Raw genomic sequence first — 25,657 nt, forward strand, 5'->3', positions numbered from 1 at the left:
TTTATGTGAAATAATATTTCAGGTATTTTATGCTTTGGAGGCCTTAATAATGAGCAAGTGCCAGTTGTTGCAGTCTCAGTCAGCTAAATATCACTAGATACTTGGTAGCAGGTGTTCTCCTACTGTTGTCTTGGGCATTGCCGGGTAGTTTGTCAGTGTGGGCTACTTTCTATATTCTTTATAGTCTACTTGGCTGAAAGCCGCTATCAGGTGTCACTGCATGCATTGTGCAGCTTACTTCCCATTCTCAGAGTAGCCAGCATGTGTGGGAACTTCTGGATGCCTCTTGATAACATCCCAGACTTGAAGAGCCTCTTCTGTAGGTACTACTAGGTGAGCAGAAGCTGCTATTTGGGATTTGATAACATGGTGCAATGAACTGGAATTACTGAAGAACTGAAGAAGCACACAGGTGTAACATGTCTCCAAGCAACTTGCTAACCACGGAGTTTAAGTGTCTTGAAGACAGCAAAAGATAGTAATGGTGACAGAGAGCTGGGGAGAACATCGTTTTGTAAGAATGGAGGCAACAGTTGCTCCTGCTGACCACCTGACAAGATGCTGCGAGGAGGCTGCCATTGGAGATCTAACTTTTGGGGTTTTGTGTGTGAGCGCTCCATGAAATAGATTTGACTGTGAAACAGCAACAGAAGCACTAACAGAGAAGGAAGAGGAAGAAAACACGTAGATAAAAGAAGCTTCCGCACCAGGTAAGCTGCTTTGTAGTATAAAAAGTAGCAGTGGGACCCTTATGCAGTCTCTGGAACTTGAAGTAATTTCCAAGATTATCTAATGTTTTAGAGCGTAAGAGCAGCTGTACCAAGTCAGATCCAAGGTCCATATAGTTGTGTTCAGCTTTTTCATCCGGTCTCATTTGACGTTGATGTGAAGAGCTGCTTGCTTTCATTTGCTGTGAACTTGCCGCGTCTTGACTTCTTTTGCTTCATCCTACTGGATCAGAAGATACAGTGGACAATTGTCCTCTCTTCACTGCCTCTGTGCTACTGATGATTTTACAGATACCCATCATACTCTTCCTCAGTTGTGTTTTTTCCAGACAGAAGACTTACAGGCTGCTTAATCACTCTCTATACCATAGTTTTTCTGACGCTCTTTTCCTTTTCTACTGTATCCTTTCAGATTTGGAGATATCAGCATAGCATAGAATATTCATGATGTAGGCATACTGTGGATTTACACGTGGCCCAGTGATACTTGTTTTTCAGTTGTGTTCTCTGTTTTCGGTTCTCTTGTCCTTTCCTAGTTATTTCTAGTACTCTGCTTTTCCAGCTATATCTGAAGACTGAATTGGTACTAATTAGAACTATCTCTTACCCAGCTCATCTACTGAGTTCAAGCTCAGACCCTATCATTTTATATAACTACTCAAACATTGTTTTTTCCATATGCCTTACTTCATATTAATTCATATTTATCTTAATAAAATTTTGTCTGCCATCTCATTGTCTAGGCACTGATGTCTCATGAAGTCCTTTTGCCAGTCTTCTGTTTGCCTTTCTTTTTATTTACATGGATAATTTATGAAAGTTTGTCACTTCACTCTACATGCCCTTTTGAAATCAAATATTGAATATCCTGAGTCCTTGTGTAGATCCCTATGGAAATGCTAGTGGTGAGTCTGTCCACTATGGAAAAAATCACTGTTTACTCCCACCTCCTGTCCTCTACCTTCGTAGCTGATAATGTATCCACACAAGAAATTTTCTTTTTTACCCTGTGTCTTCCTTACTGTCTTAAGAGACAGCTTTGGACCTTGTGAAATGCCTTTTAAAAATCAAGTGCATCTCTCTTATCTACAAGACTGTTGACACCTTCAAGGAATTCCAGTAGGTTGGTGAGGCAAGACTCTTCAAATCCCTTTGTGATTGTTTTCCACAAATTTCAGATTCTTTGTTCACGCTAATCTGCCTGGTACTACTGGCTATCTCACCGGCCTGTGTGTCCCTGGATCTCCTCTTGAACCATTAAAAAAAATTAGCATCATTTTTATCACTTCTCAGTTATGTGGCAATGTAAACAAGAACCTGTGCTCTGTACTCAGCAGTTCAGCTGCTTAATCCAGAACATCCTGTTTAGCAATTTGTTATTATTTGCTTTGTGATACCTTGGACTCCCACATAAAAGCGGCTTCTGGAATGGCAACCTTCCTGAGCTTTTCAGTGGTGAATACATTTAATTTTTCTGATGTGAACTTACTTTTCTAGCTCGTTACACTCTGATCATTGATTGGTATCATGGCATTTGTAACTGCCTCCTCTGATGTGTTTGAAAAGTAGAATGTGAAATTGTTCTGCTTTTTGCATGGTCCACAACCACTGGTTTCTGTAGAGCTCTTCCTAGAAGCCTGTCTGAACACCATTAGCAAGAAAGCCAGTCCATGGTTTGCCCTTTTAGAAAGCTAGGTGTAGCTCACAGGATGACAAAAGCATCCTGTTCTTCTAGCTGTGTCAGTATTATTGTTTACACATATATCACTGTGATTTCCTCAATATTTTGAGTAATTTTAAAAGCTCAATACCTAAAAGGGAGTGGCTGCCAGTGAAGCTCTGCTTCTATGAAGTTTCCAGCCTGTAGGGGTGTGAAGAAGATAATGAAATAACAATCTAAATGTATCCGTAAGGCTCAGTAATGAAAAAGCAGGGGAAGAGAAAGTAAATCCTCACTTTCTGGAAATGTGGCTTATAATTGTGGAGGTCTGTAAGCTGACTGCCGTCACCAAGCCTGCGAATGTCTACAGCTTCCGCACCCTTCCCCATCCACAGCTCCAATCTCCACTTGGTTTCACGTCCCCCCAAGATGGCCCCAATTCACACTGCCCAGGCTCAGCCCCTCTCCTGCTGCCACTGCGTCAGGAGCTGTTGCTGCTCTGTGAAACCTGCTATGAGATGGCAGGCAACAGAAATACAAAAGCTTCCAGAAGAGTTATTTCTGGAATGGAAAAGAGAACTGCAGTGATTATCTGCATTTACGCTTCTAAGGAATGCAGGAGAAGGAAAACAACGATAGGCAGAAAAAGTAAAAGCAAGACTACCAGAAGGAGAGGACTGATGGTATAACCAATTTCACGCAACAGGCTTGTTTAGAGAAGATACTACAGTTTCTTCTCAATGTATTTTTTGGCAGTTCAAAATCAGTTTCTGGCTTGTATCCTCAGCTAGCTTCTGGTTGAGCGCCTCCTGCTGAGGTCATTGCTTCTGAGCGCGCTGTGATACTCACTGCAAGAATTTGCAGAAAAGTTGTTGAGCATTTGTTGAGTTTTGGCAGATGAGCTATTTCAATTATAATAAATCTCACAGCTGGGAGAAAGATTCCTTTGTACATCAGTTGCTGTGGCAATGCCTGGGGCTGGAAGTGAGCTGATTCTGCTTTATGGAAAAGAGGCTTTGACATACATTTGTTTTCTGTGAGAAGGATACTGAGACCACATCCTCCCCTCCCCACATCAGTGATACCAGGTTAGGCTGCGGGAGCTCCGTATTCCAATCCTTGCCTGAACTGCATAAGGCAGATGACTGCCTTAACTGCAGTGTAAATAATTCAGTGGTTACTGGACCCATAAGCCATTAGGTTCAGGGGCACCATAGTTCAGACTTTTTGAATGCCCAATTGCCAGAACTAATTGTTTAGCGTTTTGGGGTTGTTTTCTTTTTGGGGGGGAGTCAAGATTCATGCAGTCATCAAGTGGATAATGAAGAGGTTGAATAGATCTGAGAGTGGTCTGCAGGTTCATTGAAGAAAATGACACCAAAGGAGAGAGCTGTATCTCAACACAGACTTGCCAAATCAGAAACAAAAAGCTGAAAAAAGTTCATGTGAATTCTATGAAATTATATGGAAAGAAAAGGAGAAAACCAACTGAAATTATTTCTCCCAGAAGAGAGAAATCCCATGTGCTAGTTACAATATGTATATAAGGAAGTGTTACATTTTAGATCTACTGATAAAAAGTGGAAACAGTTCATGGAGTTCCCTTGTCCAAGTCTGGGGCTTGTAACAGAATTTGCCAGTTCTACAAAAATGACATGAAAAAAGCAAGAGAGCAGCCAAGGTTCATACTCTGAAGGGCACAATCCTCTTTTTCTCCTAGGGCATTTCTTAACCTCATTATGAAAAAAAAATTAACAAAGGTTTGTTGGAGCTGGAGCTAACTGCCAGTTAGCTTAGTTTACCTTCTAATATCAAGGTTTACTGAAATGCTCAAAAGAAAAAGATGAGCCTCATCGCTTGGTATAGACATCCAGCTGCTCCGCCTAAACATAACACTTCTCTTACAACAGGTGGGAAGGAAAGAGAACGCCCCAACATCTAGTAGGAGCGTTGAATAAAGGGAGGATTTAGATACCAGAAGAACAAACTGAATATTCTCCAGATACAAGTTAAATGAAGAGTATCTATGCCTGTGATGAAAAAAGAATATGATGCCATTCAATCTATAATCCTTTGTGGTAATTCTGGTGTTCCAGCTTCTCTTTACATATAATAGTATGTTGCATATTGATACATACTTACACATGTATATCTGCAGATAGGTATATAGGTATTTTAAAAGATGTGACAGAATAAAGTGTAAGAGAATGTGGAGTCATTTTTATATTTATATTCTACTGTTGGATTCCACGTGAAAAATACCAAATGGAAATTATCCAAAGGAGGGAGTTAGACTAGAGTTTGCAGAGTGAGAAGTAAAAATAGGAGCAAAACCAATATAGCCTTGAAAATAAAAATCATACAGGATTCAAGTAGTCACTTGCTGGAAAGACACGCATTGAGAAAAGAGAGATGCTGGAAAGGTTTGTAGCCGTAGATGGCCTTTTCACATGTGACTTTGACTTTTCATACCTTCTTCCTGCAGGAGAGGGCTTAAGATGAGTAAAATGAAAAGGTTCAAATTGTTGGAGTCTGGGATAACAGTGATACTGGTAAACGTGGTCTTGTTTCCGCTAGTTTTGGAATTACTCTGTCTTCTTTAAAGGTCTGAGTCCTGGTTGCAGTTTTTCAGATTTTTTTTTTTTTCTTTTTTTTACAGCACCTGGCTGCTCTGTAAAACCACAAGAAGCTGTTTCTCCTAAAAGGTAGCTACTGGAAAAAAAACTTTTTTCTTATGGTGAAGTTTGGCATCTGACTGAGTAAATCCAAGTGTACAAATGAAAATTTGAAAAATTAAGTCCTAAGTACAGCTATATAGGATTTTCTGCAGTAATGTACTTAAAGTTCAAATGCCACAAAGAATCAAAGAAAATAATAAAGTGATTGCTTTTACAATTCAGCCTAAGTGTTGAATTGTTCAAGGCGTCAGTGGTCTGGATTGAAGAAGAACGAAGTCAGAAGGGCAGGAAGAATGAATGACCGTATAAGAAGATTCATGTTTTTATTCTACTACTGCCCATAGATGAAGAAGCCATAGGAGGCCCGCAGGGGCATGGTCAAGAACAACAAAAGAGTGGAAGAAGGCATGAAAACCACCACAAAATCTGAGAGCTTCTACATGGAGAAATATTTAAACTGAATATGCCTTTGTTGACTGAATACAGATAAAGGAGTCCTAATTGAAAATGTAATGGTTTCATGAGAAGGAATATAAAGAAAAAGTAATGCTGCATTCTGCATTAACCAAAATACACTTTATCTATTCAATAGTAAGAGGTTAGAACAGCAGTAAAAGTAAATATGAAATACCTATTTGTAAAAATAGCACTTTATTTAAGGAAACGCATAATCTGTCACCAATATTTAAACAGAAATAGTGTTAAAATATTTTATATTGCTGATTGGTTGTTTTGAGAATAAAGCCATTTAACTGATTGATACTGGCTGGGTTTTTTTGAACAGCAACAGTAGCAGATCCTTAAAATACATTTTTATAACTTTGTAATAATTTTGAAAGGACTATTATAGTGGAAATAATTTTCTGCTTAGTAAATTGCTTAAAAAATTTTTGTTGAGCAATTAAAATACAAGTCATCGGAAGCCTCTGACAGTATACTCACAAATATTTAACTGTACCACTGGCTGAATTCAGTGTGAGTCCAGGAGTACTAGTGCAGGTAAAGCCAAGAAGATCTTGGAGCTTCAGTGCAGGGGAGTGACCTGAAGTAACTATTTCTGTACAGAACTAAAGATTTTACATTTCTCCACCCTCATCACTGTGCTGGTTTTATGGAGTTTAGCAGAAATAGGGATGGACGTGGTTGTAGTGACAGAGAGAAGAGCACCGGTGAAAGCGGTGATGCCCCTGCTGTCCCCCAGGTGCCTCCGGGTGCGTCAGCTGGTTCTGTGATGGCTTCATTGGTTTGGCCATCTGAGGTACCACTCCAAGATGCTGACAGCAAACAGCAGAGCAGCTGAGCTGTGCCAGGTTGTGCAGCTGTGCCATGTCAGATCTGACCTTGAACACAGGTAGCTAAATCCCCAGGAGGAAGAGGAGAAGAGGTTACAGGGGGGTATTGCAGAAGAAAGATGGTTATGAGCTGATTAGGGCAATCGGAGCCTGCTGGTACCCTGAGGTCCTTGGCGCTCATGCTATTAACGTTTCAAGTGTTAATACTATAGCAAGTACAAAGCAATTTTTGTTCCGTTTTTCTGTGCACATCCGTCAATGAACTTACAACACTGTCAACATTTAGCGTGGTGTTTTATGTTTCCAACATGTCTTACGCCCAAGGAAATCAATCTTTATGCAAAATTGTGCTTCAGCATTAATTGCAGCTTTAGAGTAAAAATATGTAATTTCTGCTTTCACAGTTTTCAAGAGCTGCTACTAAAGATGACATGGCAGGAACGGCAGGACAGATCTACAGAAATGTTGGGTGCAAGCCATGTAGTGTTAAGCTAATGGCCCTGTCCTTTCCTGAAGAGACGTGTGGGCAGTTTTGGTTCAAAGACTTCAACATGCAGCAGAGTAATAAATGCAGCTTGTTATTAAGACCAGGAAACAGTTGCTGCTTCTGAGCCAAACCCGTGCGGTGGTGCCTTGGAGCCCCTGGCGGTGTAACTGGGAATAAGTGATCTGTGATGAGTCGAAACTACGGCTACTACCTAGTGCCTGTGGGCCCTGTGGCAGCACGGTTTCCCCATACGATTTTTGCTTTTAATGCAACAGGTGTCAGTCCAACCATCCCATACACTCTGCAGAAAGTCACCTCAAGACCGCTGATAGGGAAACCTCACGGTGAGAAGGCTTCAGCTGTTCCTGTTAAAAGCTTGTGGGCTTTATTCTTTGGAAGGAGAAGTACTCACCTACATAGAGGGGGTGGCTGTTCTTTTTTTTTTTTTTTTTTAGGTCATTTTCAAGATGACATTAATGATAATTCAGTGTGAAAAACACTTTGCAAGGTTGAGGGATGCATTCTTTCTACAATCTAAGAGGGTTCCAATTCATACATACCGCTGCCGTAGGTACTCTCTAGGAGCCTCAAAGCTATAAGGCAAGGTAGGGGCGTGCTTCATTCCTCTGGATGGATCTGTCTGACCATGCAGAAAATAATTCACGATTCACGGGGTGTGGCCCTGTAAGACATTGGTCTGGGATGGGGAAGAGTTAGGCTTTAGTTCTTCTAGTTGATGTATTTACCAATTCCTAAGCTACATAGTGACTGAGGATAAATAGTGCTATAAATTTGGGAACGTTAGCTGGAGCGCATCAAAGAACAAGCAGCAAAGAGATTTAAACGGAACGCAACCCTGTCCCATCAACAAGTCCCACTGTCTAAAGAATTACTTTATTAACGCAGGAAGAAAAAGACATGGTTTTAGAGTTTGGGGACTTCTCGTGTTTTCTGCTGCACTTATTTCTTAAAGGTGGTGTGTTCCTTCTGCCTGGCTTAGCTGCCATTGTAAGTGGAGAAACAAAACGGGTTGCTTACTGTGGCTACTTTTTGTGGCCCTGAGAGGAGGTAAGTTTGAGACTGACACCTACATTTATGTGTCTGTGTGTAAGGGCTGACAACGGTTACCTGTATGAACTCCACTGTAGGCAGTGGAGGTCTGCTGAGTACCATCACTGCGGCCTCAGAAGCCGATATCTGACCAGCCTAGACCAGAAGCTTGATTCAGTTGTCCAGACATCCACTGGCACTGGCATGTCCTAAGGCAGCCAAAGCACCCATAAGGGGTGCCAGACACGACACTGGGTGAAGGTTACGATCAGTTTGTTTGTTGCAAACAGTTGCTTGGACAAAGAGACCATTCAGAGATGGAGACCATCATTTCGTTGACCTGTCCTGATTCGTCACGGACATTCACAGGTGAGCAGCTGTTTCCCATGTCCTGTTCATTTTCTGTGTCCTTCTTTTTAGTTTAAATGGAAATCTTTGTTAGCAAAGCTTGCTTACCTCATGAAGAAAAGTGATACCTTCTGGGTTTTGCCAAAGAAGTAAACACTACAAGAAACAGTTCTTTTTCTGATTCAGTCCAGAATTATGGACTTGACCAATCTACAGTTGTTAACGCTAAGATATCTTGAAATTAACTTTTTTTCTGCACTTTGAACATTAATCAAGATCAGATTTGTTGTCTGGAAATGATTCAGGCAGTCATCTGTAGTATTTCTTGTGCTTCGCCAAATGCCTCAGAAGCCAGGTAGCTTCTCAAGGGAACAACTTCAGTTTCCAGAGTGAAGGGGAACATAAAAGTTGATGCAAACGGATTTCTTTAATACCAAGATCACCTGAGTTTAGAATTGCTTAGCTGGTCTGGCTCTGACACTAATAGCCTCAAACTTGCCACTTCTACATCTTATTTTATTTCAAAGACCTCTTGGCAGTACGAGGGTACATTTAGTGGGAACAGGCTTTGTCCATTAAACCCGAAACTTCTTATGCTATATTTAAAGCTCATTTGGAATACTTAATTTCCAGTCTCTCTCAGTTTGTATTATTGAAAGAAACTGTTAATGCAATGTCCTCCTTAGAGTGTCACAGCGAAGAATTGTTCCAAAGCAATTTTTTGCCACTTGCCATTCGCAGCATTTCAGTGTGCGTTAAAACTTAATGGAATTAACAGGCAGTCGTAAAAACAAAAGCAACTAGATTTTTGAAGTATGATTGTCATATTCCCAAGATTGCATTTATTGCGTTTTTATTGGCTTCTTATTGCTCTCAGTTCTCATCAGCAGGTGTGTACAACGCTTCCAAAATACGTCTGTCTGGTCTGAAGAGGAGTGCCATATATATATGTCATGGCCGTTAGCCGAGTGGCTGGTGCTGTCCTGGGGCTGGGTTCTTGAAGGTGAGAAACAGGTAAATGTGAATGTAGAAAACCAGGCCCATTTGATCCAATTCCTTATAAATGGTCTAAAAATATCCTGTGTTCATGCATACACTTGATATATGGCTGTGAGTTCTTGTTTTCAGTAAGCCCAAGCGATTTGTATCACCACAGAATCGGTGGCCTGCAATCAGCTGGAGCGGAGATTTCTGTTTTGCCGAGTTAAAGAACAAAATCGCTTTGTACCGAGAGCAGCCAGCAAAGTGCAATCGATTTGATGACCGTGGGCCTGATTTCAATGGTTCTCAACAGATTTCTTAATGTATGTTTTTTCCAAGTCATTCACTGCTGCCAGTTTTTCCTAAGAAGGGGGAGATGGCATATAAGGAAAACAAACTGAAAAAAGTTAGGGATAAAAGCACAGATAGTATTTTTACTAGACTGGGATTACTGGTTTTCTTTTCAGGCTCTGCCTCTCCTTTAGGCTGTTTCTTGAATAGCCAGAATTAATATTGAATGCCCTGGGACTCACTTTCTTCAGCAGCTCAGGACTCCAAAGCACGCACTTTTTATCACAGACTCGGTTCAAGATCCATTGTTCGTGTTCCTTTACTCAGACACAGAGCAAACAGAAAGCATCGTTCTCTGTGCTGGTAACTAAATAGCATGTGCAGAGGTCCACCTTTCCAGCCGTCTGGGCCACAGAATTCAAAATAGAGCTCCAATTTATAGATGCTCCTAACACATTGTATCGTTTATGTCCTATCATGCATTTTAATTGCTTATTTGGTGTATGTGTCAAGCACACACGCAAACTGTAGCCCTTAACGATGCCACAGATTCATTTCACAGAATCACAGAATGGCTGAGGATGGAAGGGACCTTTGGAGATCATCTTGTCCAACACCCATCCTGCTCAAGCAGGACACCTAGAGCTGGTTGTCCGGGACCATGCCCGTTGCTCTCCCCTCATCCGCTGAGACAGTCACCGCAGAAAGCTGCCAGGTTGATCAGACATGATTTCCTTTTTGTAAATCCATGCTGACTACTCCCAAGCACCATCTTAAAATATTTGGAAATGATTTCCAGGATTATTTTCTTCATCACATTCCCAACAATCAAGGTGAGGCTGATTGATTGGTTCTAGTTCCCTGGATCCTCTTTCTTGCCCTTCTTGAAGGTAAGGATGGCCTGTGCTTTCTTCCAGTCCTCAGGAACCTTGCCTAGTCACCACGACCTTTCAAAGATAATTGAGAGTGGCCTTGCAATGACACCAGACAGCTCTCTCAGTACTTGTGAGTGGATCCCATCACGTCCCATGGACTCGTGTATATCATACAACATCTCCTGGAATGCCATGTAAGGATATTTTGTCATCACATGTCCCCCTCAGACAATACCACGAGTGTTCTGCATACACCTCTGCTAATCCTTTGGCGGTTTATAGACATCCTCTTCCAGCGAACTGTATAGTAGTTTGTCAGCTATATTCCAAGCATCCCATCATTTCAGTTGCACAGCAATAGTATTCATGGTTCCCATTCTGATCCATATCCGATAAAATATGTGAAAAAACTTCTTTATGGTGAGGGTGACAAAACTTCTTTACGGTGAGGGTGACAGAGCACTGGAACAGGCTGCCCAGGTGGGTTGTGGAGTCCCCGTCTCTGGAGATTTTCAAGACCCGCCTGGATGCAGCCCTGCGGGATGTGCTTTAGGCAATCCTGCTTTAGCAGGGGAGTTGGACTAGATGATCTCTAGAGGTCCCTTCCAACTCTGAAATTCCGTGATTTCGGGATTCTTCAGGCATGCTGTGTTGCTTCTTAGCCTACACAATGATTGAACAGCTTTGGGGTCCTCCTTCTGCTTCCTTGGACAAGGTGGGTGAACAGGTGCCAGCTAAAATTTGCCAGCACCTTTTTTGTGTTATCAGCATTCGAGCAAGCCCAGTATCATCATGAAGCTATTTTAAAATGTGGAGGCTTTGGTGGGCTCTGGATATTCTGAGAAAAAAAAAAACAAAACTGGTACATACTGAAGACGGCAATAGCCTGTATTTCCTAACATCACTCTTGGCACTCATCACATTGACGAGTACAATAAAACAAATTCATTCAGATAAATGCACAGTTAGGAAACAAGCTATTAGATTTAGAAACAGATAGCAAATCCTTCAATAATGGAATGCCTCTCATTAGTGTAGCCACAGGTGTTTTCCTGTGTTTTATCCAGATAACAGACCGTGAAGTCATGCTGACTAGTATATGATTCAGCCAGCCGGCAGACCTGAGTCCAACTTTCAGGGAAGCCAGTCGCTGCAGGTGCTGTTTTCCACACAGCAATAATTACTTGCAGCCAAGCTCTTCCTTATTCCCTCCGCCTAAGGAGAGATGCACCTTCTGAAGTATCCTGAAATGTTAACCTTGATAATCAGAGAAAGACAGTGACTTATAACGTTAATATCATCAATCTGTTGCTCCGTTTAGAGGACAACAGTGTTCTTGGATTAGGCAGTGCCCCATGACAGCTCCTAAATATGCTGGGTTTTGTGATAGCGCTGCTTAAACATAATAATGATTTTTTTATGTGAGGCCAATATACTTGCTGAGAAGTTCTAACAATAAAGGAACATCTCCTTGTACCTTCGAGTAAATAAGTAGTGAACTACAGAGCCAAATACCGGCTTGATCTGTACTGGTGTAACTCCACCAAATCCAAGGCACTCTGGATTTAAGTGCGGGGAGCCGTGACAGAGTCTCGGCTGAGATAATCTAGAAATGGAGCATCACACCCACCATATTGGATTGCATCATTTCTGTGCAAGCACGGTGTGTACGCAAGGAGACTGTAAGTATGGTGTTAGACAAGTGGCTGAAGAATGTGCCTGTCATGTTTCTGTAGAATCAGAATCACAGAATGGTTCAGGTTGGAAGGGACCTTAAAGATCATCTAGTTCCAACCCCCTGCCATGGGCAGGGACACCTCCCACTAGACCAGGCTGCTCAAAGCCCCATCCAGCCTGGCCTTGAACACTTCCAGGGACGGGGCATCCACAGCTTCCCTGGGCAACCTATTCCAGTGCCTCACCACCCTCACAGTAAAGAATTTCTTCCTGATATCCAATCTAAATCTCCCCTCTTTCAGTTTGAAGCTGTTACCGCATGTCCTATCACTGCACTCCCTGATAAAGAGTCCCTCCTCATCCCTCCTGTAGGCCCCCTTTAGGTACTGGAAGGCTGCTATAAGATCTCCCTGGAGCCTTCTCTTCTCCAGGCTGAACAACCCCAACTCTCTTAGCCTGTCCTCATAGGAGAGCTGCTCCAGCCCTCTGATCATCTTTGTGGCCCTCCTCTGGACCCATTCCAACAGGTCCATGTCCTTCTTGTGCTGAGGACTCCAGAGCTGAATGCGGTACTCCAGGTGGGGTCTCACCAGAGTGGAGCAGATGGGTAGAATCACCTCCCTCGACCTGCTGGCCATGCTTTAGATGATACCGCTTGAATTTGTGGGAGCTCACCTCCCTGTTGGCAATCACTCTGCCATTGTTTAACACCTCAATGGTCCTGCCACTCTCTAATCACATAAGCAGTAATTTGATAAAACAAATATTACAAATGTTAATAACGGACTTGATTTATATTGCCTTTCTTTTCTGTTGGATCAAAGCAACACAAAGAGCAATTCATACACAGAGATGGGGGGATAAAGGATAAAAGAAAACTGAAAAAAAACCCACCAGAAAACCCTGACTTGGATGGATATAGCAACAAAACTAAGCAACTGATTTAGCCTGTTTATTATGTGGAAATTAGCAATAGCTTTGTCGTATGTTAGTCATTATCTACATGTGTATATTTTAAATTAATTTGGGAGAGCTGTGCGTAAGCACAGCATGACTAACACCTCCTTTCTCTCCTGGAGACAGTGTGCAGCATAGGAAGGGCCGCGCAGCCATTTCACAAAAGCATTCTTGGCTTTCTGCTCCAACATGCTTCTTCCTTACAGGCAGGAAAAAAAAACAAAGAAAAAGCAAATACAGAAGCCCGAGCTGGTGATAGGATGGAAATCCATGTTATGCCATTTTCGCCTTCTATGTATGGTTCCCCATGTTATGTTGGATTCCTTCTAGTGGACTTTCACACAGACACAGAAAAACCTAGATTCTCCGTTTCGTGCCTTTAAGACGACTTCTGGCAAAGACACACTGGTGATTTCTTAGATGGAGCAAGGATGATTCAGAAAGCAGAAAAGAGGAGAAAGACACTCTCCTGGGCTTTTTGCATTTTCAAATTAAAAACTGCATAGAAAGTTTTGAAACGTGAATGAGATCTGTATAACTAATTTCTGTTGAAATGTAGTATTTTTTAAAAGCAAAACAAACCCACCCACATTTAGAAATTTCCCATGAAAAACACCAAATAAGAATTTTTTACTTTCCATTTCCAACAAAAATATTTTTGCCCGCTTTGCTATTTTCAGTTCGCGTACCTGCTTTTTTCAGTCTGTCATCTGAGGTTTTGTAACATTCCCTAATGAGCTCGTGTTCCCTCTAAGTGCTTATTATTGGAGCCGAGCACATGTTGCAATCCAGATAATTCAGATAATTTTTGTTTGTAAATTAGACATGTATATTCATAATGCAATGAAACCTCAGGCTGAGGTCACTGGATGGAGGAAGTATTTGTTTGTCTCGTGGGTTTGAATGGAAGACTGTGTTCTTGGCAATAGATGAACTTGGGGATGAGTATGTGACCGGGAGGGAGTACATCCTGAAGTTCTGCTCCTGCCTTGACAACAGACACGTTGTGTGATGTTGATAAATCAATTTCCTGACAGAGTTTCCCTTCAGCAACGAACATCCAGTAATATTTCATCCTTAGCTGGTTGTGCACTGACCAACGCTGACAACAGAAAGCTCCAGGAAGAATTAGCGTTGGCGTTAGCGGTAAACTGCTCTTTGAGCTGCTCAGTATTTTCTGGGTGTTGAAATGAGAAAGTAATAACGCTGTAAACACATTTGCAAGTGTGTTGGTGTCCAGACAGGAACGCCACCATTCTTTGAATCATGCTCCTTCCCAAGATTCATGACAAAAGGTGGGAGAAGAAAGTGATTGGGAAGAATCAGCGTAAGTTTACCAACTGCCTGACTAACCTGATTGCCTTCTGTGGTAACATGTCTAGATTTATGGATGCAAGGACAGAAGCTTGGCTTTAGCAAGGCTTTAACATTGTATCTCACAATATTCCTATATCCAAGGTGAGATACCGCAGTTTGGATGAGTGGACAACTAGATAGGTTAAAAAATCGGTTGGATGATCAGGCTTAGATGTAGTGGTTAATGATTCATGCTTTACCTGGCAGCCAGTAGTAAGTGGAGTACCGCAGCGGTCCATCCTGGGACCCATCCTGTTTAACATCTTTATCCACGACCTGCAGGAGGTGATGCATTGCTTCCGTCTCAAGTTTGCAGGTGATCCCCAACTGGAGGACCAGTAGGTATGCTCAAGGGCAGAGCTGTCATCCAGTTGGGTCTGCACAGGGTGTAGGAATGGGCCAGCAGAAACCTTACAAGATTCAACAGGGACAAATCCCAAGTTCTGCACCTGGGAAGGAAGAACCCTGTGCAACAAGACAGGCGGAGTGGTAGGGGAGCAGCTCTGTGGAAAAGGACTCGTGGAGCCTGGTGGGCGTATGTCCTGATTTGAGTGACACAGGATTAATTTCTCTTTCAGTAATTTTACTTTTCAGGAAGGACTCTTCTAATGCTTGGGGAAACTGCATTTTCAGAAGACTCTAGTGTCTGAATGTGTGAAAATATTCACTTTATGGCCAGCTATGCTAGGCAGGTTTCAAGGTCTCAGTGTTTTTGAGTTATCCAGGTGCAGGGAAGAGGAGGAGTGAGACCCGGGCACTTGACCCAGGCTGGCCAACAGGATTATTTCATACCATGAACGTCGCACTCAATATAAATTAGCAAGTTTGCTGAGGAGTTCTTCCTCTTCCGAGATGGCTGCGATCCTGATAACTCCTTGCTCCGGTGCCAGACCCCTGATCCCTTCCCTTCCTCCCAAAGCCATAGTTCTCGCAGCGTCCAACATTTGCTGTCCTCTGCTGGGAGTGCACAGCTTCCTGCTGATGGAATGGGCCGAGTATAATCCTTGTGTATTTTATGTTGGTATTGGGATCAATATTGGTTATTTAGTATTATTAATGTTAATTATTTAATCTTATTCTATCAAATATGTTTATATTTCAACCCTTGGGTTTCTTTGTTTTTTCCCCAGTTCCCCTTCCTGGGTGGGGAGGGGACATTGGGTAAGAGAATAATTGTAAAAACAACAATAAATTGTTGTGGGTTCTTCAAACCATAACAATATAAGACAGCAGCATGGAGTGTCTGGAAAGAAGGCCAACAACATCCTAGATCGTAGTAGCAGCAGGCTGAGAGGAGTGACAGTCCCCCTCCACTCAGCATTTGTTAGACCCCAACTGCATCCAGTTCTGGGACCCTTGGTGCAGGAAGGACATGGATAAACTGGAGCAAGTTCACCAAAGGGTATGAAAATAGTTGGGGACTGGAGCCCTTGCCCCGTGAGGAGAGGCTGGGGGAAGGAGGCTTGTTCAGCATGGGGAAAAGAGGGCTTTCGTGGGACCTTCTGATAGCTGTGCAGCTAGTGAAGACCAGCAGCCTTCTGATAGCCACAAGGAGGTCACTGAGAAGATGGACTGAAGCTCCTTTCAGTGGTGCAGGGTAGGAGGACAGGAGTCAACTGCCATAGGCTGAAACAAGACTGGGTATCAGTGATATCTTTTCACCATGAAGACAGCCAAGCAGTGCAGCAGGCCGTCCATAGTGCTGTGCAGTCTCCAGCCTTGCAGGACTTCAAGATCGGAGTGGGTGAAGCCCTGGACAGACCACTCTTACCTCTTAGATGACCCTGCCTTGAGCAGGGGGCTGGATTAGAGCATTAGACCCTTCAAACCATGGATCTGCAATGAAAGGCTTCCACCAAACACCGTGCCACCCACGCCCTCCCGCCTCGTGGCAGCGTCACGAAAGGAAAGCTTGATATTTTGTGGAGGAAAAAAACCCCACCGCCAGCTCCCCACGTCCTCCAGCTGCATTTCAGGAAAGGAGAGGGTGCTTTAAGCATTTCAGGTCTTTTCTGGGCAAAAACTGATACAGGCAGAGCACGCGCCAGAGACGGAGTTTCACAGTTTCCCCTTTACTTTCGAAAAGTTTGAGTCTCCTCTGATCTCTCAATACCCTTATCACGGGCACCTCAGCCCCCGCGACAGCGCCTTGAATTATTCATGGCTATTGACAGTCCCAGAAATTAACGTTCCCTCGGCAAAAGCTCCAAGAGAGCGCACTGCAGCGCCGTGATAATAATGATCAAAGATTAAGTGAGATTACCGGCGGTGCCCTCAGCGCCGGCGCCGCCCCGACGTGCTCCCCCTCCCCGCTCCCCGCGCCCCGTCCCTGGCCGGGCCCGGAGACGCGCCGTGACGGCGGCCGCCCGCCAGGGGGCGCTGCAGACTCGGCGTTGGCGCCGCGGCGGCCGCCAGCAGAGACCGGCCGAGGTGAGGGATGGGTGGTACGGGATGGGCGTAACTGCTACGGGATGGGCGTAACTGGTACGGGATGGGCGTAACTGGTGCGGGATGGGCGTAACTGCTACGGGATGGGCGTAACTGCTACGGGATGGGCGTAACTGGTGCGGGATGGGCGTAACTGGTACGGGATGGCCGTAACTGGTACGGGATGGGGGTAACTGGTACAGGATGGGGGTAACTGGTGCGGGATGGGCGTAACTGGTACGGGATGGGGGTAACTGGTACGGGATGGGGATAACTGGTACGGGATGGGGGTAACTGGTATCAGACGGGGATAGCTGGTACGGGATGGGGGTAACTGATAGGTGATGGGGGTAACTGGTGTCGGATGGGGGTAACTGGTACGGGATGGGGGTAACTGGTATCGGATGGGGGTAACTGGTACAGGATGGGGGTAACTAGTATCAGATGGGGATAGCTGGTACGGGATGGGGATAGATGGTACGGGATGGGGGTAACTGGTACGGGATGGGGGTAACTGATAGGGGACGGGGGATAGCTGGTATGGGATGGGGAATAGCTGGTATGGGATGGGGAGAGCTGGTACGGGATGGGGATAACTTGTATGGGATGGGGGATAGCTGGTACGAGCCAGGGGATAGCTGGTATGAACTGGAGGGCAACTGGTACAAGATGTGGGATAGCTGGTATCAGACGGGGGATAGCTGGCCACTGGTGTGGCCCTTTCCTCAGCCAACTGCTGTGGAGCTAATGGGCTCCCCCGCCTCACCTGGCCTGGGCCAGCCACTGTGCTGCTGCCCTCAAGTCGCCCCTGTGTTTCCCAGCAGGAAGGAGGCCCTCACCTCCAGCACGACGGGCAGTGTAAACACATTGGGTGTCTGAAATACAATGGGGGAAGCTGATGCGATCCTCAGCCCTGGGTTGTGCCCTGAGGACCAGGCAGGAGGCCAAGGAAGTGTCACCGTGGCCAAGGCCTGCGGGTCCGGCGGCGTGGAGGAGGCCATGCTCGCCTGGTGCCCACTGTCCTGGCAGTCGTGGCAGCAGCTTCAGGTGGTGGGAGAGCCTCATAAAGCATTTTGCTGTACCCTGAACAGAGTCCCCAGATTTACAGGGAGAGGGTGGCTGAGGAGCCAACCTGCACGGACGTAACTGCTTAATCATAGAATGGTTTGGGTGGGAAGGGACCTTAAAGATCATCTAGTTCTAGTGCCCCTGCCACGGGCAGGGGCACCTCCCACTAGACCAGGCTGCTCAAAGCCTGGCCTTGAACACTTCCAGGGATGGGGCATCCATAATGCCACCGCCTGAACCCTTCTGGCAGTTGCTCTCCCACCTAATGCAATTTCTGCATGTGAAATGATGGGGTGACAGCTTCATGGGAAGCTGGGTGAGCTCCTGGAATGCTCTCTGAACAGACATGGGGATCTAAGCTCCCCCCTGTTTATGTACAGGAAAGCAGAACGCACAAAATAATGCTGGTGACTGAGTAGCAAGCCAAATTTTAAGTACTATCTAAAATTTCCTGTGTGCATTCTCTGCTCCAGTCATTATGATATACATTTACTGCAGAAATAGGGTATAGAAAGCTCAAAGAAGGGAAATGGGAATGGAACGGCACCTTCTCACATAAGCCTCAGAACACGTCAGCGTTGTTCTGCATTGCAGTCAGCATCCCCATTGCAATGGGAAAAAGTTTAACTGCCCTGAACCCTCCAGGTTGGGTATCTGTTAGTTTAAGCCATACGAATCAAAAATTTTTATGGTAGTGGAAAATCTCTGATCTGCTTAAATTCTTCCAAATTTGTGTTCGGGGTTGAGTCATCATTATTTCCTGTCAAATGGTTTTGTGAAGTCACCCAAAATAATGAGATGTCACTTGCCTGGATACATTAATAATTAGAAGGATTTATTGTAGCAGGCATCATGGGAAAGTGTAACTTTCCCATTAGATGTCCTTAATTAGAAAAGAATGTGTCAGATTTCAGATCAACGTAGGGGAACTACAACTATCCATTAAAAAGAGAAGGACAAATAATGCAAGTGACAGCTCTTGCAGAAGTACAAAGATTTAAATACTTTATAAATTAAGGGGATTGAAGGTGCTCATTTTCATCACTAAAGCTCTATGACCTGCCTTCATCGTCAGAAGGATGCAGTCTCCAAACTGAGCTGAACAACAGAAAGAGCAAATGCCGTATATAATTCTGACAATAGAATATTTCTGTAATGAGCGATTATTCCTTTTGTCTTTCAGCAACGTCTCCTTAGGGTGGGCCAAACTGCTCTAGAAAGTGTTCAATTATGCTAATAGGAAAATTTGATAGTGACAGTGGTATTTCTTGAACCACAAGAACCGTAGCTAGTACATTTGTTCAGCTGCTGGCAAGATGTTGGATAGAAAAGTGGCCTGACTGCCTTTTAGATAAAAATTGGAGGGGTATTAGGTAATTGTAATGTGTGGGAGGCATTACTGTAAATCCAAGCAGAGTGAAGTGCCTAACTACTCAGGCATGTGTAAGGGGTTAATTTAAGTACCCAACTTTTGTGGCTTCCTTTTGGCTGTGGATAATTCCTCACAGAGCCAGGCCAAGGGTTTTACAGGGTGGTACACAGAAGCTAGAAAGTAAATCTTACAATGCTTACATTTACTTAGAGCCATGAGTGGAACCAGTTTGCACTCATATTTCTGCCCAGCGCTTGGTTAACGCACAGACACGTATTTTATTTATGCAGTCTTAAAATCATGCCATGAACGACATCAAAGCGAGAGCAATTTAAAGAAAGGGAACATGTGTCCGCAGTTTATTTCAGCTTGCAAAGAGATGATGTTCCAAGATGGGGAGACTAAAATTTTGCAGCAGAAGCAACCTGCTCCCGCTGGGCCATCGGATCTATTCATCCCACGGCAGTTACACCTGAAAGGTACCACAGGCTAATGCTTTTTCTGCAGCCTCTAAGATATCAGTCAGTAACATTGGACCAGTGCCTAACTGACAGGTGGCCACATTACCAAGTTATCAGCTCGTTTGCTGCTTTTGATAAGTGTTTCATTAGGGCTGGTTTTGGTAGGAAAGCTGAATTTGTTTCTTATGTGGAAAGGAAATCCTTTAACAAGGAGGCTGAGCCACACAAACAGGGCCTTGTTAGATAAGATTTTCGGTTTGAGTGACCGTTTTTTGCAGCGTTTTCCTTGAAAAATATGTTTCTGGTTTTTATGACTGTTTATCCAAAGCATAATTATGAGCACTAGGTTTGGATTTAGCAAAGGGTAGATCTGCTTTATCAGAGGGCCTGGTGGAGGTAGGGGCTCAAAACTTGTGTAGTTCAATGGGATTGAAAAATGTGCACATATTTCACTCAGAAATTAATTAAAGCATAAAGTGTAGGTAGAACTTTAGAGGCATGTCACAAATGTCCTTTTGAAGTACTGGGTGGAAGCCCTTTTTATCGTTCATTTAGCCTTCTCTTTTCTAAATTGAACCTTTCATCACATATTAAATCCTAGGAGGGCTAGGGAACACAGGGTGTGTTCCAAGGGGATACATACAAACCACCTTACTTCCGTAAGTTGTTAGCATCCAGCATTTGTGCTTTTAATGAGCTGAAATGAGGAATCTTGTAAACTAATTTGAACAAACTACAGTGTCTTACTCACAGCAAGATGCCTCAAACACCAATCAACTCTTGAAAGTTTGTTTGTGAGATACTGCTCTGAGAATCTTTCATCCTAAAAATGACACTTGAGAACTCCGCAATAGATCTTGACAAGATTCACACGTGAATGCCCAAGAGATAAGTGATGCATTGTTTTACTGTGGAAGGTGGTATAAATATTCCACTTCTGAAGCTAGGTCGAAACAAAGCTTACCTGCTCATTAAAACATAACGAAACCTGACTAATTTACATACTGTTTTGTAAACGAGATTTCCTAAAACACACCTTTGTTTTCAAACCTCCTCTGAAAAACCTCTGGGGATAAGCAAAGTTCACTACGGTAAAGAAAACGTTTTATTCAGCTTTAAGAGCTGGAACGGCTGTCTCAGAAGAGTGTTATGTAGGATGTCTACATGCCACACCATCAGTGGAGTTGACTATTCTCTTTTAGTAGTAGTAGTAGTAGTATTTTTAGTTTTGAGTTTAAATCTGCCTGAAGCCACAGATGAGTTCTCAGCTCACTGCTCTGTGAATAAGGATGCAAATCAAAATTGGCACTTTCCTCAGAAAGCTGCTTTGAAGGTTAGCTGTCCACTTGGGCTGAGTGAAGCACCTTTGACTTCAGGAAGGCTGCTGTGCCGCAGGTGCTTGCAGGCCTGGAGTGCCCTCAAGCACTTCAGAGCAGGAGACTTCCACTGTACCAAACAGCAGCTGTTTCAACTCTATAAAATATGGGACAAGTTACGCTAGAGAAAGAGACAAAGAAACAGATTGAAGCCAGATGACCACCCATTTATTTTTTTCTGCAGGCAAAGGTCTTCACACATCCGAATAGAATAATTTTAGGATTTTTGCATTTTAAGAATCTCTGTCACGTGAATTCAGGTTGAATAACCGACCCATCTGTTTGACTTCTCATGTGTTAAAATACATGCCCAACTTAGTTTTGCCAGCAAGGGCAATGTATTGAACAGATTATACATTGAAAAAGGTGCCTAAACCAAACAGATTATCTAGCTATGCCTGCAAAGATTGGAAATTCAGTTACTCAGATATGCAGATAGATGTTCCAGGAGATTATGAAATATGCCTCATGCCCCTTGAAATCAAATCAGATATGCTAAGTCAGTCTTGCCTATTTTTGATGGTATGCCCTCTACAACAACTGTGAATAAATATATATGTCATTACTTATGTGTAGCCATGTATACTCATGGTCAAAATAACTGCTCAGAGAGCAAACACCTTCCTGTTTACTGGGCTTTCAGAAGCTTGTTTAATATTAACAGTGGTAAAACGATAGTAAACAAAGTCAACAAAACAGGGCTTATGCAGGGTAACCTCAAGCATTTGCACATAAGCAAGGAAGTGCTGACAAGGCACCATTATGGAAAAAACCCAGAACTTTACTGGGAAATCAGCTGGGAGTGCTGGGAGAGCTGGCTGATGTCATTGCGAAGCCGCTCTTGATAATCTTTGAATAATCATGGCAACTAGGAGAAATGTCTGAGGACTGGTGGAAAACAAATATCACTCTTGTCTCCAGGAAGGGCAAGGAGGATTGAGGGAACTACAGCCTCACCTCAATCCCTTTGAAGGTGATGGAGTAGTTAATCCTGGAAATGATTTCCAGGCATACAAAGGACAAGCAAGTCTGCTGGAGTAGTCAGCATGGATTCACCCAGGGGAAGTCGTGCTTGACCACCTTGATAACCTTCTACAATGAAATGCCTTGGTAGATGAGGGGGGAGCCATGGATATTGTCTACCTCAACTTCCATAAGGCTTTTGATACTTTCTCCATAAGATTCTCATGGAGGTGATGATGTATGGGTTGACTGAGCAGAAAGTGAGGTGCACTGAAAACCGCAGAGTCCAGTGAAGGACCACTAAGATGATTAAGGGACTGGAGCATCTCTCGTATGATGAAGAGCTGGGAGAGCTGGAGTGTTTAGCCTAGAGAAAGGAAGTCTCAGGGGGGATCTCATCAGCGTGTACGAATATCTGAAGAGAGGGTGCAAAGAAGACAGAGCTAGGTAGTTGTGGAGTCTCCATCCTTCAACAGTCATCTTAACATGGTCATGGGCAGCCAGCTTTAGGTGGCCCTGCTTGAGCTCGGGGCAGTTGGACAAAAGGACCTCCAGAGATCCCTTACAACCTCAGCCATGCTGTGACTCCATGAATTATGCCATAATTTTATTTCAGGTATGAAAACAGATTAAATAAACAATGCTAATCTGTATTTACAACCCAATATCTGAATCATAAAATGTAAAATTAAAGTGAGGAAAAGAGCTGTTGAGCGTCAAGACATTGCAACAAGTAAGGTGGTGCTAAAACTAACCAGTAGTTTTATTGTCTCACTTTGGACTTGCTTTGAGTAATAAAACAGTTAAACACAACGGGGAATTAAACATCCAAAATGAGAGATGTATTCATTACTCTCAGTTATGGAAAGAGAAAAAGCATGATGTGTAAGACAGGCCACAGAGAAGAGTCGATACTTCCAGCGAGGTCCTGGTATTGCATCAGGAGTTCTTACCTGTTGTAGGCAGTCAGCAGAGCCACTGCAGGTCTTTTCCTGCTATGCCAACAGAGCCACCCTCACTGCTTACTGACTCAGGAGCACCCACACCATGATTCTGGAGCAACCTGGAGGTAGGGCAGAAGTCCATTTGTTCATTCCTCCCATTTAAGTCTTGATACTACTTACAAAAGAATTGTAGTCTGTGTTTTCACAATGAAGGAGAGGTCTGAAAACTGATGCCAGAGGAAGAGTGGTGTAGCCATATAGGAACACTCGAGCTATATCAGTTCTCAGTCCTCTGCAAAGAGGGCCTCATACTGTAGGCCGGATGAAATGGTTAGGTGCAGATGGCGGTCGGTCTGAATCCTGTGAGAAATGAGTTTGAACATCTGCCTCAATTCTGTAGAGCAGGGAATGTCGAAATGAGCTTCCCAAAACATTGCGGGACAAAAGAGGGGCACATGAAAAGGATTTTGCAAGGAGCCCGTCTTCCTCTGCACTGATTTCTGAAGTCAACAGCTCCTTGCTCCTCAATGTGCTGGCCAAAAATGGTCTCTATTTAGAGGTGGGGGAAGTTGATGGAAACAGTTAACATGTGCCCAGGCCCTTTTTATCTGCCTGACTATAAACATCCGTGGATATTAGCACAGTTTGCGTATATTTTTCCAATTACCGTGGAAGTGAGCATTGCTGCAGTGTAAGCATTTTTATCCACTTGTCTTTTGAGTAAAACCAAGAAAAATAACTAATACCAGAACATTGAAAACATTGCAAAATCACTAAGTGTTCATTACAGCTCATACAGATGTCCACTTTGCCCTATTGTAATGCCATGAGTAAAGTTCTCAGTATTTTGGCAGGCTTCATTTACCTGGTTTCATTATCATTTTAATTAAATGAGATTTCAGCTGTGTATTTTTAGGTTTTTTTGTTTTGTTTTGTTTTGTTTTTTTTTTTTGCATGTGCAATATGAATGTGATTAGAAGGATTACAGCTTTTTGGTGCATCCAGTAAACTTGGTCTGAATTGTCTGAATTTTATACACCCAAATATGATTACAAATATGAACAAAGTCACCAAAGCATCTCCTATTCCATGTGACCGACAGGGCTGAATTGGCTATCACTGTGCTTGATGACTGAAGCTTCTGTTTTGCATCCCACATTTTTTCAACGCATAATGCAGTTTCTATTTCCCTGTTGTTATGATTGTATGAGACAATCCCTAGCTTTAGAAAAGGCAGCAGCAAGTCAGGGCATTAAAATTAAAGGGGAAAAAAATCTACACAAACCACTTAAGCACACTCATTATTATGGCCCTTGCTACCTCGGGCCACTGGAGAACTTATAATTTAGTCAGCATTATGCAGTTTGAAGTGTTTTATGTTCTGCATGGGAGCAGGCTGCAATTCAAATATCAGTGGCCATGAAAAATATGCACATACGTTTAGTATGAAAATCTCCAAGGGCATAACAGAAGAGACGGGCACATGTAGCTGCAGTGTGATGGAGAATTTCTGTGAATTAATCATTTGGACATAGTTTATCACCATTTTATATTTTGCCAGAGACGCTTCCTCACCATTTGTTGGGAAAACTTATTATACATGCACATCTTAGAAAGATAATAAGGCCAAAGCCTTTGATGCTTAAAGGCAACAGGGTTTGTTAGATTCTGTTATGACACAGACAACTTCTCCACTGACAGAGCCATTCAGATAACAAGAGTAATTGCTTATTTTATCGAGTTTAGGGAATTGTCCTCCATTCTCCCTTCTTGCCTATTACATCAGCTATTATGACCCATCTTCTATCATAATTTAGAGGGAGTGGAGTATGTGCATTTTGAAAGCTTTTCTTGAAAGAATAGAGTGCTGTATTTACATTTTTCCTTCATTATCCCAAAGTGCAAATACTGTAATGTATTCCTTCCAAAGAAGCAGGGTGGTATGCGTGTGCATGTGCGCATCCGTTTATGCGCCTGGGTGTTTGTGTGTAGTTTAACGTCGGGAGTGGGTAGGGGAATAAGAAGGGTTCATTTTAGTTGTTTCTTCGTACCCTCTTCTTACAATTACCGTTGTAATTGGTATTAGCAAAACTACATACAGAGCAGTCGCTTCTGACACTTTAAAAGAACTTTATTGACATCCCCAAACACATGGGGAATTTTAAACTAGAACTTTTCCGTCTGTAAGGCTTGGTGTGATCAAAGGCCTGATAGCAGCTCCAGATTACTGAAAATGAGGCTACAGACCAGATTCCAGCTCTTTTTGGAAAAAATAAAAAAAAAAGCCTTAAATTTGATTCAACTTAATCCTCACAAAACCATCAGAAAACTAGCATCGCAAGGAGAAAATTAAAAAAAGTAAATAGATGTTTTCAAATTTTGTATGCCATCCAAAGATTTTTAAAAGTACAAAACCAAAATATCAGCATAGGTTTCAATACCTTAAAATGCTGCTACGCTGTACAGTTCCATTACCTAGAATAACCAATTTTCCCCACTTCTAAAGTAGAAGTTTTAAAATACAATCACTATGGCAAAGTTATGAAATGGTCAGCGCTTGACTTCTGAAACAATACAAAACAATACTGATGTTAACAGAAGGGCAACTTTCAAATGGAAGTTGGGAGTTAAATGGAAAACCAAAGTGAGTGAGTTATATCTCTTTT

General features: G+C 43.1%; 1 protein-coding gene across 3 annotated transcripts in view; it reads left to right on the forward strand.

The window, feature by feature from the left end:
* ANKS6 (ankyrin repeat and sterile alpha motif domain containing 6) overlaps positions 1-5,960 on the forward strand; it is a 44,557-nt gene extending 38,597 nt beyond the window's left edge. Inside the window, exons 17-18 of one of the 3 annotated variants that reach the window (XR_008465032.1) lie at positions 252-710; positions 5,048-5,960. Coding sequence is in view for 1 of the 3 variants with exons in the window: in XM_054192643.1 (XP_054048618.1) it covers positions 5,048-5,097 (50 nt within the window). In the remaining 2 variants the exon portion in view is untranslated. The remainder of the gene's footprint in view (positions 1-251; positions 711-5,047) is intronic. The other 2 variants (XR_008465031.1, XM_054192643.1) reach the window with 2 other exon arrangements.
* Positions 5,961-25,657: the final 19,697 nt, after the last annotated feature.

Source organism: Rissa tridactyla, chromosome 2, assembly GCF_028500815.1.
Source record: "Rissa tridactyla isolate bRisTri1 chromosome 2, bRisTri1.patW.cur.20221130, whole genome shotgun sequence".
Taxonomy (NCBI): Eukaryota; Metazoa; Chordata; class Aves; order Charadriiformes; family Laridae; genus Rissa; species Rissa tridactyla.